At 46.1% G+C, this 15,118-nt stretch overlaps 1 protein-coding gene across 3 annotated transcripts in view; it reads left to right on the top strand.

Annotated features, from left to right (window-relative positions):
* The first annotated feature begins 1,494 nt into the window (after window positions 1-1,494).
* Window positions 1,495-15,118, top strand: part of MBTPS1 (membrane bound transcription factor peptidase, site 1) — a 52,395-nt gene continuing 38,771 nt past the window's right edge. Inside the window, exons 1-4 of one of the 3 annotated variants that reach the window (XM_070263135.1) lie at window positions 1,545-1,737; window positions 5,261-5,386; window positions 12,723-13,155; window positions 13,663-13,920. In XM_070263135.1, coding sequence (XP_070119236.1) covers window positions 12,987-13,155; window positions 13,663-13,920 — 427 coding nt within the window. In that variant the 5' untranslated portion in view covers window positions 1,545-1,737; window positions 5,261-5,386; window positions 12,723-12,986. Of the gene's footprint in view, window positions 1,738-3,183; window positions 3,366-5,260; window positions 5,387-12,669; window positions 13,156-13,662; window positions 13,921-15,118 lie in introns of those variants that run through there. The other 2 variants (XM_070263136.1, XM_023637396.2) reach the window with 2 other exon arrangements.

Below are 15,118 nucleotides of genomic sequence, written 5' to 3'. Positions count from 1 at the left end.
TTGTGAATGCTTTCTTGTACACGTGAAACATGAGTTTAGGAAGCCGTTTTAGAACCTGGAGTGGTGGCTCTCAGCCTTCCTTGGTGGATTTCCAAGCCCCTTCTCTCTCATGCCCCAGCCCCCTTCAGTTTATAGGGTTCTCAGGAGCTGGCAGCATTCTCCTCTTCCCTCCTTTGGAACTGCACTATTATGTGACGAGCAGGTTTGCAGTTCACTAGCCTTCCCCAGTTCCTGACAGTTGGGCTGTGTGTATTCAATGGCATAGGGACTTAAAGGGCTGTTAAAAGAACCCTGGCCAAGACCAATTTACTGCAAATTCCAGCAATACAGTTAAAGATCAAGTGCATTACATGGTGGCAGCAGGGAGTGCCTAACTTTGAGGATTTAGAAATGCAAGTCAAGAATTCTCTCAAAGTTCCTAAGACTGATGTAATCTCAGAATGGGGGAAGGACTTAATCGGGTGTGGGTTGGTCTAGATAGAACCACCACCATTTATTGAACATGTGTGAGTCAAGCCCTGAATGTGTATGTTTCATTTAACCCTCATCCTATGAGGCAAGTATTAATATCTCTTTTTTGGATGAAGAAGGTGAAATACAAAGAGCTTTGAAATACAAAGAGCAACTTGCCCTGGATCACAAAGCTAGTAGGAGATTCTGTATTTATCCACTATATTATTGGTTTGGATAAATAATGTTAAAGGGAAGAAGTGGTGCTGTGATTTCTTGTCACATTGATGCCATTCAGCATTATCATGGTGCTGCGGAAAGTTCAAATAAGATATAAGCAGTTTTATCTGACCGGATAGCACATCATTTTTTTGTTAGCATTACCTAAAACATGCTTTCAGTCTCCCAGTTGTGCCCAATGCCAAGTCTGGGCCAGATTCAACATTTAGATAACAGCGCGTGATCCTAGGATCTAAATCAGGCAGACATTTTTTGGGAGGCAAACTTTTCAGAGTTTAACACATCGATCCTTGTTTCTTCAGAAAGAGTAACCACGATGGCATCAGTGGTCCAGGCCAGTAGGCCGAGAGGGGTTAGGAGTGGAGCGGGCAGGATTCGGAGCAGGGGATTCGCCTGCCAGGGTGGGAGTCAGACGGGCGAGGATTCGCATTCTCAGGCCTGAGCGTCTCGGCTGCCGCGTCGGTCAGATGGGTCGAGGTTTGCAGAGTGGGTGCTAGGGGTGTCGCCCGAGCCTGGCTCTGGACCAGGACACCTAAAGGCCCAGGAGGAGATTGCTGCTCCAGGCGTTCATGGCAAATGCAAATACTAGGCGGAGGGCCGTTCCGCCGCGGTCGTCCTCCCTTGGACCCGGCTTGGCGCGGCCGCCTTCGGGCCCGTGCCCGTTCTCCGAGCTCCTGGCCCCAAAGCCCAGCGCATCCCACGCTGGGCCGTCCCAACAACCCATTCCGCCAACTCCCACTGGGTCCGAGCAAGCTGGCCACGCCCCTCCGCCTCCCGTCCCGCCCCAGGCCGCAAAGGTCGCGAGACCTTTGTCCGTTCTCTTGGCCCGGGACAGACGGCGCTCGGCGTCCCGAGCGCGCACGCAGGCCCCACGCAGGGCACGCACGACCGGCGGGGCCAGCGCTCCCAACCGTCTTTGTCCCCGCCCCGATCGCGTCGTCTCGCGAGAGTTGGGAGTAAACAGCCCCGAATGGAGAGCCGAGGCGTGTTTGCTGCGGAGGTGCCGTTATCCCGGGCCCGGCGGACCCGAGCTTGAGGCGGCCGCAGGTACGTCAGGCGGCCCGCTCCCCGGAACCGCCGCCCGTCCCACCTGCGCGGCCGCGCGCTCGGGTGTGCCCGCCGCGCCCGGCGCCCCGAGGGCGGGCGTCTGCGCGGGCGGCCGGGGCCTCCCTGCGCCCCCGACTCCGCAGCGGCCGGGGGGCGGGCCGTGCATGCTCGCGGGAAGCGCGCCGTCCCCTCCGCTCCCGGAGCCCCCGGGCTGCGGCTGGGGCCCTGCTGGGCCCTGTCTGCGTGTCTGCCTCGCTTGGTGGAGTGCCCGATTTCATCATTTTCTTTATGTGAAATAAACTTTAACGCAGTGAAACGGTGTGCCTGTCTCCGGCCCTCGGCCTGCGAACGTCCCGGTCCCTCCGGGTCTGCTCCCAGAGGGTGCCGGCGCCCGGGTTTGAACGACCTGGGCTCTTTCCCGTGTCTCAGGCTGCACACGCCGCCCCGCGGGTGCCAGGAGTGCGGTGCGAGAAGCTCGGCGGCCGCTCGGGCCCTCGAGGCTCCGGCTTGCCCTCCGATCCAGAGAGCCCTTCAGACCAGTAGCATCTTCAGACCTTGGCTCGCCCAGTGATGGTCGTGACCCCCTAAGACTGTTACAGAGCATCAGCATCATTTTTAATAAGATGTTTACCAAAATAAGATGTTTTGGCTCAGAGCCCCCGAGAATCTTGGCTTATGTGTCCACAGATGAAGTTAAATATCGACATTCAGATTCTGAACGACACTTCCAAGTGAGTGGCATAAGATCTCAGAGTTGAACTCTGGCGAATGTCGTTTCCTCTGGCCCTTTAGTCTTAACTCTGCTAGTAAATCGTGCTCTGACTTCAAGGTGTGTTTGCGTATGGGTAAAAACAAGGGGCTTGGAGAATAGTGGCTCTTCCCAGCTGCTTTATCTGCGGCGCTCATTTTGTTTTTTTGTAAGAGCTTTAAGGTGAAATTTACATACCATAAAATTCGCCTGTTTTAAGTGTACTTATTCAGTGGTTTTTGGGGTTTTTTTGGTAAATTTAGAGTTGTGCAATCATCACCACACCCACTTTTAGAACATTTCTGTCACCCGAGAAACATCTCTGGTGCCCATTTGCAGTCATCACTACTCATTTATAACCCAGCCCCAGGCAACCTCTATCTGCTGTCTCCTTAGATTTGTCATTTCTGAATATTTCATATATTCAGGTGGCATCATGTGTGGGGCTCTGTGTCTGGCTTTTATTCAGCATTAAGGGTCATCCATGTTGTAGCATGTGTCAATACTTTGTTCCTTTTTACGGTCCAGTAGTAATCTCGTGTGGATGTAACATACTTTGTTTATCCATTCATGCAGAACACTTTTGCAAATAAGATTTTGTTTCCATGCGCCTCGGGGACGCCCTTTATGGGACGAGGTGGTGGGGGTGGCCTGAGTGGGCCTCTTGCCCATTGGGTCTCTCCTTTCTCCTCCTCCAGCATCCCTTATAATCAAGAGTTGGTCGTGTCGGTGAAAAAAGAGAAATTCTAATTTGGTGCTTGTGGAGCCTTTGAAGCACCCAGGGTGCCATGGGATCAAGTGGGATCTCTTCTGGTCCAGAGGTTTTTAGCCTTCTCTTTAAATTCACGTGTCTTTGACTCCATTTTCTTTGATTCTGGCGGTAAGTAGTTCCTGCCCTGCCAGCTGCCTCTTGTGTTTGTGTGGCAGCCGTAGTACGTGCCACAGATAGTTAGGGTAACGAGCTAGGAAGGCTGAAGGCTCCGGGAAAGTGCACGTGGCTCCCATTAGTGTTTTAAGTGGAGTTTTAGGGGGAGATTGGCAGCTGTCTCTTTGAACCAGGAGAGAGTTGAGATATGTTTTATTGGGAAAACTTGAGTACTCCAACACTTGGTGACTTGAAAAATGAAGAAGGGGAGGGTGGACCTTGTACTTGCTGTTCGGTAGAGGACCTTGGTCTCTTTCAGTGTTTTGCCTGAGACAGGTTAAGGAGATGGTAAAAAAAGAGACAAGTTAATTTCCCCTTCCCTGTGGCCTAGTCAGTTTTGACATGCTGCAGAAATCTGTTAATTGGATTTATTAATCTTGTTAGTGTCTTTTGCTTAAGAAAATGCGTTTAAAATGAGCTAAGTGCTAAGTCTGCAGGTGCCTCATCTGTGGCTAGCCAGGACCAGCTGACTGAAGGATAAAGAGATGAGGCGGCGGAAGCAGCGTATCTGAAAGAATAGGCAATAAAAGACCGTGTAGACCAAGATTTCTCAACTCGGGCACTGGTGACTCTTTGGGCTGAATTATTTGTGTGTCCCCGTTCTGCAACACCCCCCCCCCCAACCTACTAATGGACAGAAAGTGCCAGAAGGAATGGTTCAGTCAGGCTTAAGAATACACCTTTAAGAAGTGTGATCTGGCATTGCTTAAATGTTAGCCTGTTAAACAATGGTGATACAGCCAAGTATGCAATTAGTTACTAAAGTGGTATTTTACAGCCAAATTGTAATTGAACCAAATGGTACCCTTTCATGGCCTAAACACAATTCAATTTTCTCTGGAGCCATTTCAGTACGGGTTCATTAAAAATCAAGGCGTATCAGCGTAATTAGATGACTTTTGGGTGATACAGATACGCCTGAATTGTGTTCTTTATTTGCAGAGAAATAATTTCAGGTGTCCTTTAGCTATACCCAGAGTTGTCGTCTCAGTGATGCTCTTCTAATGCAAAGTGAAAGAATCTCAGAGCTGCAGGGAATGTTAGCTGTCTGCTAGACCAGTTGCTTGTCCAAGTAATACATTTTCTTTACTTTGTCTCCCTTTTGCACGTACATCTCATTAAATCTTATTCCTGGCATATATTATTTGAACTGTTTATTTTCTGTTTAGTATTTGATATCAAATACTACCTTGTATTAGAGGCATAAGTATACTTACTCATGGAAAAATCCATACTTAGGTAAATAGCATCTTTTAGGGCATACCTTTGTATGGAAAGATAACCAGGTCTTCTACATAAAGAATTTATAGAAATTAAATCCAGTGACCACTTAGTGGATCCAGTAACAGCCTGAACTAGGCCTGTGAGTAAGACAGACTACAGATGATAAGCCTGTTCACAGTGAACTGGCTAAAAGCTTAGCCTTAAGCTAGACACACACAGATTTTTGAAAACAATTCCTAGGAAATAGATCTGTTTTAAGCTCTCCTACAGGTACAAATAAAATGAAATCTTTTAGCATATTTTTTAATCTTCGTGCTACTGTCTTACCAGACAGTTTTTCTATAAAATTTGTTTTAAAAGGTTTACTAACGTATTTAAATAACATTTGTTTTATCTAATTATAAAAGTGTAACATTTGCTGTTTGTAGAAATGTCAATGGTGAAAGAAGAAAATAAGCACCTGTAATCATACCAGTGAAAGGTGGAACCATCGTTCCCATCTTGGCAGATATCTTTTCATGGTCTTTTTTTCCTGTGCATATAGGTACATATTTAAAAATAAAAATTTGGATCACACTGTACAGGAACTATTTAATCATTCATTAGTATTTCTCCATATTCTTTAGGAAGTCTTTTGGTTTCTTATTGCTACTGTGACAAATTTCTACAAACTTAATGGCTTAAAACAACACGAATTGCTTACTTACGGTTCTGGAGGTGCGTAGTCCAGAGTCGGCCTCCCTGGGCTGAAGGTAAGCTGTCGGCAGGGCGTCCGTCCTTCTGGAAGTTCTGAGGGGAGTCTGTTTGCTTCCCTTTTTCAGTTTCCTGAGGTGGCTGCACTCCTTGGCTCCTGACCTCTTCCGCTGCTTACTGCAGCCTCCTGCGTCCATCGCATCTGCTACTGCCCCCTCACAATGCCTGCCTCCCTCTTGTGAGGACTCTTGTAATTACCTTGGACCCACCTGGATAATCCAGGATGCTCTCCCCATCTCGAGATTCTTAGTTTAATTACACCTGCAAAGTCCCTTTGGCCATATAAAGTAACATTTACAGGTTCCAAGGATGGGATGTGGACATCTTTTGGGGACCATTATTTGGCCTTCCAAAGGAACATAATTTGAAATTGCTGCATTGCAGCCCGTAGTATGGACGAACCGTAGTTATTTCTCTGGTCCCCACTGCACCTTTTGATGGTCTCTGATTTTTCCCAGTTGTAATCCTGGGACATCAATCATTGTATACTTTCAGATTCACATTTCCATGGAATGCATTTCCAGGGGATTTCAGAGAAGCGGGGCGCCTGCCTCTCAGGAGTGCGGCCTGTGAGCCAGACCACCCAAGTTCCCAGCTCAGCTTCTTGCCCCCTGGCTGCGTGGCTCCAGGCCAGTGCTGCGCTACCCAGGGCCTCAGTTTTCTCATCTGAAAATGGGGTGGTCACAGGTTGTTGTGAGGCTTCAGTGAGTTAATGCCTGTGCCTGCCGTAGAAAAGCGCCTGCCACGTGATAAATGCTCAGTAGTGTTAGTTTTCGTTGTTATTACTGGTTTTATTAAAACAAAAGTTTTTTATATCCGTATTTAAGGTTTCTAATACGTACTGGCAAATCACCATTCTAAAAGGTTATAAGGGTTTTTTTTACATTCCCTAGCAACATATGAGAGTACTCATTGGTCTGAATTCTTAAGCATGGTTTGGAGTTTACACTGGATGTCTCAGTGTTTGTCTGTCACAATGTTACTTGATTTTTTGTAATGTAAATGATAGAAACACTGGGGTCAATTTTAGCAGAAATTTACTTTACCATGAATCTTTTCAGGAGTTCTCTCAATTCCTTAGAATGAGAAATACTTTTAATTTCACTTTGACTAGCTGGTCCCTGGCTGTCGGGATGTTAGGATGTCACTCCATGTAACGGTTGATGTGTGTGAGTCTGTTTGGCTTGGTATGTAGTCACTTATGCACACAGTGGTCAGTACAGACTGAGTGTAATATGAAAGGCTTAGAATTGCACCCCCACCAACTCTTTTTATAATTTAATACTCCCACCCTTCTCAGTGCATTCCCAGCAACTGAGACTAAATATAGGACTTTTTTTTTTTTTTTGGCGTGTTTTGAAAACAATTTCAATCTACCAGAAAGGTTCCAAGAACAGTACAGAACCTTTTCTCTGAATCATTTGAAGCTAGTTGCAGACCTGAAACCCATTATCCCCAGATACTTTAGTGGGCATTTCCTGCACGTAAGGTCCTTACATAATCACAGCACAGCCTTCAAAACCAGGAAGTTAGTCTCGATACACCACTGCTGCCCAAGCACAAGCGGTCCTCATTCAGGTTTTGCCAGGTGTCGCAGTAATGTCCTTCTAGCAGAGGGGGCCCGTTCACAGGCTTGAGTTGCAGTCAGCTAGTTGAGGGGCCTCTTGAGTCTCCTTCATTCTGGAGCTGTGTCAGCCATTCCTTGGCTTTTGCTACCTAGCCACTTAGGAACATTCTAGGCCAGTTGTTTTGAAGAGTTTCCCTGGCTTTGGGTTCTGATGTTCCCTCACGCTCTGATTCAGGTTGTGCGTCTCTGGCAGGAGCCCCACAGGTGATGCCAGGTCCTCGTTTGCTCAGTGGACCCGATCTGTTCTCATTGCTGGTTAACTTCTGATGAAGCTTCTCCACTGTGAAGTTACCCCTTTTTCCTTTGTAGATCAGGATTTTGTTGGGAGGCATTCTGAGACTATGTAAATATCTCATTCTTCTTCAAACTTTCACTTTGTTTTATTTATATATCTCAATGTGGACTCGTGCTTTCCTCTTTTTTTTCAGTGGGCTGTCTGATGTGCTACTTTCATTATTTTGATGCTCAGATTGTCTGAAGCTGGCCTCTGTGTCCCTTTGACACATCCCCATCATTCTTTGAGCTATTCCTCACTTTCCGGCACAGAAAGATATTCCAGACTCATCTGTTCTTGCCCAGCCCGGCCTAGAACTGTCTCTATCTCCAAGGAACCTGGTTTCTTTTCATGGAGAAGGATATTTGGGAGACCAGTTCTGGGCACTAGGTGGGCTCCCTTCTGTTGGGAGCATGTCCTCTCAGTAGACAGACCTAGGAAATGTATGTATGTGTGTTTGCATGTATGTATGTACACACACATACACATTTGCATATATTTACTTCTATATCTGTCTATCTGTATATTGAAAACCTTAAGTTCACACCAGTATTTCCAATTTCAACGTGATCCTGCATGGTTCATTGAATTGTTTTCCCTTTTCATAGTTATGACTTCCTTCTCTGACAGTGAGTAAGCTGCCTCCTGTTAACCGTAAAATATTTATTTGATCAAATCAGTTTCCCTTTGTCACTGCCACCATCCCACTCAGGCTGTCACCCCTCACCAGGTGCCTCTCCCCCACACACCTTCCTCACCCTCTCAGACGCCGTCACCCCACACCGGGCCAGTGAGACTCCCACCATGGCCTACCTTCTTGTCCTCAGCTGAATTAGTCAGAAAGGGAAGAAGAAAGGGAAAAGTTAGAACTCTTTAGAAAGTGTTTTCCTTTTCCTGTGTGTATATGTATGTGTCGGTTTACCTACTCTGTTTATCTTATACTTGTCGCTGCTTACCTGCTTGCCACTGCATGGTGAGCCGGTCTTGGAGGAAGTGCTCTCCAGGTTTGCACTACATAGTGAGAGCGGGAAGGCTCCACCCTCCACACAGGTGAGTAGATATTTGGAAAAGGGAGGGTGCAGGCTGGGCTTTAAAGACCCAGGAGAGGAGTCACTGGGGACAGGCCGTGTTCAAAACAAACAGGCAAGGGCACAGAGGTCTGTATTAAGTGGCTGGTCTTGTGACCCCTGTGCCCATGTCAACCCTCACTAGCCTCTAGCTGCCCTACTCCACCCCCAGTGACATTTTTGTTTTCCTCAAAGCAAATTTGTATTTTGAAGTCTTATTTTGGGCTTGGGAAACCATAGAAACCTCAGTATCCATTGTCATGATTTTTTACGAGCTGTGGGTCTTTGAAAAGAGTGTCTTCTTAGAACCCAGACTTTAGTTCACTTTTAAAGAACATAAGCGGGTCAGCCAGATCCAGACAAAACAGGGAGGTGTCTCCTTATCCCTCTCATATCCAGCCTTATCATTTGTCCCCATGGGATTTTTCTCCTTGAGTCTCTTCCTTCCAACCACTGGTGGGTTTGGAGACTGGAGCAGGCTGGCATTCACCAGCCTGGCCCTTTTTTGGAGGGAGTCGACGACCTTTTAATTATGAAACCAGTGGTCTCTTTCAGTCGACCACCTTTCATTTTGAAAATTCTTTTTCACTGATTTTGGGGATTTTTGGATCTCCCTGTTCCCTTCTGCCCTGACCATGCCCTCCCAACTCTAATGCTCACCCTAAATTTCACATGTTCGGAATTCGGTTCCTGCTAGTAGTGTTCCCCAAACCAGCTTTTCCTGCAGCCTTCTCCATCTCATGGCCAGACACCATCAGTGTTTGGGCAAGAGGTCTTGGAGTTGTCTTTGGCTCCTCACTCGCACGCACTCCCACATCTGGTTGTCAGCAGATTCTGTAGCCTCTGCCTTCACATCTGTAACACAACCGTCTTTATCACCTCTCCTGCCCTACCCTAGCGTAAGCCACCATCTTTACAGAGGCCTTCTGGTTGGTCCTCCGCTTCCTCCTGTGTCCCCCTCCACACGGAAGCCAGAGCGAGCCAGTTAACATGCAGGCCAGCTTGGGTTGCTTCTCTGCTTGGATCATGCTTTCCCTTCCCATTCACAGAGAGCTGAGGTCCTTTCTCTGACCTACAAGGCCCTCGCTGGTCTGCCCCTCAGTTCCCTCTCTCCTCTCATCTTCTACTTCCCCTTCCTTCCTCTGCTCCAACCACTCTGGCCCCTGCCTTACCCGGCCAAGCATGCCCTGTGCCTCAGGGCTTTTGCACTTGCTTTCCCAGTGCCTCTGATACTCTTCCCACAGGGCTTGGCAAGCCCTTCTCAGGGCTCCTTCTCAGGGGTTTCTGCAGCACTCCATCTAAAAATTCAACCCTTCCGTTCACATGTCATATTCCCCTTCTCTTTTTTTTTCTGCTTTCAAAATATAGTATTTATCCCTAGCTAAATACTGTATGTTTTGCTTACCTTTTGTATTACCTGTCTCCCCACACTAGAAGGTCAGCTCCATGAGGTCAGAGATTGCTGTTGTATTTGGTTCACTGCTCTGTTCCTACCACGTGGCACAGTGCCTGGCTCTTCGGAGTGGCTCAGTTCATGAGTTGGACTGCTCAGCAGTCCCGCCTGCCTCTGTTTTCTCTCTGTGCACTTCACTCCCATTGGACGCAGAGTCTCTTTCCACCTGTTTGCTGGATGTTCTGCTCAGACTTGATACCTGCTGGGGGCCCTGCCTGCCGCCGTCTGCTAGCGTCTCCACACTGGATCTCGTTGCCTCCCTGCCCGTACGGCTGACTTGCTGATCCTCCGTACGTCCCTTGTGTTTTCCTCCTGTGTGGTGCAGCTCTGCTCGGAGTGCCCCACTTCTCCCTCCTTGTTTCCATACTTCCAGCCCTACCAGCTCAGATTCCGCCAGAGCCCGCTGCCACCCACCTCATCACAGCGCAGGAAGGACCCTCTGTGCGGCGTCCCTGGCAGTGTGTGTGCCTCTCCCTGGGAAGTGTCGTCTCCAGGGCTGTGTTTAGCGTCCGGCATTTACAGTTGGCTGCTCTGCTGGATCCCACCGGGAGGGCTGTGTCCCTCACTTACCAACAGTCCACGTGTCGCCTGCAGCGCCTGCTGCTGTCTCGAGCTTGATCAGCAGCCTGTAAACTCGTGTGATTTAAAGAGTGAACCAAGGGAGAATGCTTAGGATATTGTAGGGTCCTATTTTCCAAAAACCTAAAAAGTTTTATTTTTCTATTTGGGGGAGACCTGATTACCTTCGGCACTTTAAAATTTAAAACCCTCCTAACTTTGTCTTTGCATTTCTCTTTTTTTTGTTGTTTTTTTGTTTGTTTTTTTGAGGAAGACTAGCCCTAAGCTAACATCCATGCCATCTTCCTCTGCTTTGTATGTGGGACGCCTACCACAGCATGGCTTGTCAAGCGGTGCCATGTCCACACCTGGGATCCAAACTGGTGAACCCTGGGCCACCGAAGCGGAACGTGTGCACTTAACCACTGCGCCACCGGGCCGGCCCCTCTCTTTTAAAGTCAGGCTCCCCCCTCAGTTTTAAGAGACCATCAGCCATTTCTTCCATATAGGCTGCATGATAAGTTCACTGTCCTTACCTGTATGTGAATTATTTTGGAACAGGTTTAATTACAGTTGATCTAACTCTGTTGGGTCTAAGATTTGCTCATTACTCACTGATGTTTGTGTTATAAATAGTCCAAATATGTCATAGATTCTTTAGCTTGAGGTAGAACAGTTTTAAGAGATTGTTTTTTTGTTTATTTTTTTTAAAACTTGCTGTAATTGAGAGACCCGTTTAAATCTTTTAACTGTAAGTTCCTTTCCTATAACATGAGGAGTCTTATCACCAGTGATTAGCTTTATCTTCTTGGACCAGTAATACTGTCATTTAGTGAGGTCTGCGCCTAGTCTAATTATATTCTGTGATACCCCATGGCTGCAAGTGCCACATATAAACAAAAAAAACTGGGGCTCACTCCCAAACGGATCTCTGTCAAATAGGTTAGAGTGGCTTTGGTGTCCCTGTTGCTTTCCTTTGGTCTTTGTCGTCTGGCCTTTGCTTTTAATTTAATTTCTTTGTTCTTGTGGTTGGCATTCTCATTGTTGTTCTTCCTGTTGATATGAAAATAACTTGTAAAATTTCGTTCTGTCTGATGAGCTCCATTCCCCCAACCTTAGTTTCCAGCTCCAGAGAGAGGCCCGCTTTTCAGGCTTGTGTGTTATGACAGCAGTGAAAGTTCTAAGTATTAAACTTCTAAACATTCTTTAGACGCTCTGCCCCCTTACTTTACCTCGTCTGTTTTTCTGGTTGTCGAAGCACCTACGAATAGTTCTCGAAGCCACAAACTGCTTGTTGCTCTAAGGCAGAGGTTCCTGGTGTTGTCTTCTTAGAGACAAGCAGCAGTGCACGGCCAGCATTGCTGCATTGTTTGCTTCTGGTGTGATCTATGCGACTGATTTTTCTGGGCATGCTGCAGCCAGCAGAGTTTTTGCTGCTGCTCTCTTTTTCATTGTGGAGAATGATTGTTTTGCCCCCCATTCAGGTATTTTGAAAGGCATCTGTGCCCGCATGTCGTTTAACATGCAGAGAGCATGTTTCTTTGGCAACGGCTTCCCTCACGGACTGTCCCTTCATGTTGCTTCCAGGAAAGAGAGAATCTGACTTTATAACATAGTTAGCAGGTTAAATGTTTTTAAGTCGAGGCTGCAGGTAAAATGAATTTAATGCCAGTAAATACCCTTCTGTACTCCTTTCATAGAATTGGCAGAAAATATTTAAAAATCTGAAAAGGTGTAGTCTGAGTAATTTTAAAGCACAGTGTCTCTTAAGGCGTTAAGTACATGACTTGTATAGAAATTAATTTGTTCTTAGGTATTAACTTTACAGCAGAAAGTAAGGAGGTAAAAAAGCTTTTGCCTGGAAATTTGGTGAAATTTATGGGGAATTAAAGTGTTAATTGGGGAAATGCCCTGGAGTTGAGTTGCAAATGATAGGAAAATGCAGAATCTGAAATGCAAGCCAAGTAAAGGATCATAGCAAAGGGCTGTGGTCCTTGGTGCTCGGATGTGCAGGGCCAATGTGCTTAATATTCCTGGTGATGTTCTCCTCAGTTTTCTCCGTTTTTCTCCTTTACTTTATCCTTTCTTATTTTTGAAGCTCCCTTAAAACTTTTTTTTTCCCCTGAAAGAGGTGAGGAGTAACTAAATCAAATGAAGTAATAAAATGTCGTGTGTGCGTCATGCGTCCGCTTTGCTCCTAACTGGGCTATCTTTTGACCCTCTTATCTAAATTGCACCTGTAGCTGCATCCTCCCTGGCTGAGTGTGCTGCTAATGGCCGTGTGTGCTCGCTGTGTTTTGTAGATTGGCTCCCAGAGTGATCGCTCATCCCGCTGGACTTTGCTTCTGTGGTGCAGATGGAGCGGAGGACTCGGTGGTCTGGGCCGGAGTGAGGGAAGCCCGATGGCCAAGATGGAGAAGAAACGAAGAAAGAAATGAAAGCCTCTTTTCAGGCCAAACCACAGAAGGCCATGAAATTTAACTTTTATTTACGTTGGACAAGACTGTAAAACGGCTGATCAGTAATGTTTCCGCTTTTAGCCGAAACAAAAATTAACTCGTAATCAAGGAAGAAAAAAGTGCAATTTGAATTTATGTGATTTTTATGATCATACTCACTTATGACCATGAAGCTTGTCAACATCTGGCTGCTTCTGCTGGTGGTTTTGCTGTGTGGAAAGAAACATCTGGGTGACAGACTGGAAAAGAAATCTTTTGAAAAGGCCCCGTGCCCTGGCTGTTCCCACCTGACTCTGAAGGTGGAATTCTCCTCGACGGTTGTGGAATACGGTAAGCATGCAGAGGCCCTTGGAGCTGGTGAGGGTGGGCCGTCTGGAGGTGCCGCTGGAGGGTTCTGTTCTGACGTTCAGGTGCCCGGATGTGAGGACCTAAGCACATGGTCTTAGATAATTCACTCCAGGTTTTGTTCTTGTTTTGAGTAAAATAAAACAGCCTTCACTTCTCTGAATTCCTTTTTCCTATTTGAAAAACTTACATTCATTTCTTTGCCATACGTTCAAACTTCTGTTAATGTTTGCCTTTTAAAAAATAGCACAGCTGTCTGATTTTGAGTGGTGTATTTTGTGATCTGGGGTGGTTTATACAGATCATTTTAACTCAGAACTCTGGAAACTGCTGTCCAGGGCGTTTAAACCAGTCTGTTTTGTTTACTATTTCTACTGTGGGTTTTATGATATATTAGTTTTATTTTACTGCAGAAATTTTAGATTAGATATAATCTTATGTTTTAATATACGTACGTAAATTCTTATTTTTATTTGTGGTTGCTGATTTCAGAATATATCGTGGCTTTCAATGGATACTTTACAGCCAAAGCTAGAAATTCATTTATTTCAAGTGCCCTGAAGAGTAGTGAAATAGACAATTGGAGAATTATTCCTCGAAACAATCCATCCAGTGACTACCCTAGTGACTTTGAGGTGATTCAGATAAAAGAAAACCAGAAAGCGGGGCTGCTGACGCTCGAAGGCCATCCCAACATCAAGCGGGTGACCCCCCAGCGGAGAGTCTTCCGCTCCCTCAAGTATGCCGAGTGTGAGTACCGCGACCCAGCCGCCTTCCCTCAGTTTCTCTCTGGGACTCAGAGAGTGCATGCAACCACACGTGATGCGCTCCGCCCCTCTCCCCCTGCCCCCAACTTTATTTGGAAAAATTTCACACTGGCAGAACAGTTGAAAAATAGTACAGTGAACACCCGTGTCCCTTCATCTAGTTTCATCAGTTGTGAGCATTTTCTTGGCAGGAATTTGAAAAACAAAAAAGAGGCTTCTTGCTATTCTGTTACGAAAACATCTGCAAGTTGCGGTGGAAGGTGATGATGATCTTTGTTTCTGTTGGGAGTTATTTTCATCCAGGTGGAGGTCTCAGTGTCCTCAGACTTGGACGCGGGCACCCCGCACGCTCTCAAGTGAGAGACAGTGGCTTGAGTCTCCTCTTCACTTGCATTTTGCTTCTGTCAGTGTGTTTTTATTTTTTGTGGCATCTTGCAAAATGCCTTTTCCTTGGGTTTCCTTTTGTTTTTCTCAGAGCCTTTTGACTATGCACGGTCCTGCCTTAGCTGGGCTTATCTAAGTCATAAGCTGTGCAAGTGTGAGGATGGAAAGAATTTGATTGTTTCCTTTTCAGCTTGAAGGCTTATTTCCTATTTGTTTACAACTTGGGCTTTTCAAGATTGGGTTTATCTTCAAATAATAAATTGCATATTTATTACATAGTATTTTCCAAAGCATATGTATTACCAAGGGTAAGGTTTTTTTTCCTATTTGTCATAAACTAGGGTTACAAATTGCTAATTCTATTATTATTTACTATCATTTCTTTCATTAGAAGGAAAAAGAAATACAATTTGGCTTTTCTTCCTTGGTGGTATATTAGGCCTGAGAACCTCTGAGATTTAAAAAAAGACACAGGCGGAAAGGCTACCAAATTTGCATATGTGACGAGCCAGTTCTCGAGTCAGCTCTGCAGTTCAGGTGTCGGACTTCTTCAGAGCCCTCTCTGCTAGGCCAGATGTTTTGTAGTGCTGTTCTCTTCACAAAGCAGTTATCTCAAAACAATCAGGAAGATAAAACAAATCACACCGTGTACAATTAGCCAAATATTATCCATTGTGCCTTCTTTTTTTATCTTAAAGAGCTCTAGAATATATTAGGAAACACGGAAATGCCTAATTTTAGCACGGGAATCAGAATCTCAAGGTTGGGGTTCCTTTCTGTGCTGTGCCTTGCACTGT

Source organism: Equus caballus, chromosome 3 (assembly GCF_041296265.1).
Source record: "Equus caballus isolate H_3958 breed thoroughbred chromosome 3, TB-T2T, whole genome shotgun sequence".
NCBI lineage: Eukaryota > Metazoa > Chordata > Mammalia > Perissodactyla > Equidae > Equus > Equus caballus.
Note: the sequence above shows the minus strand (reverse complement) of the source record. Positions and strands in the feature narration are given on the sequence as shown.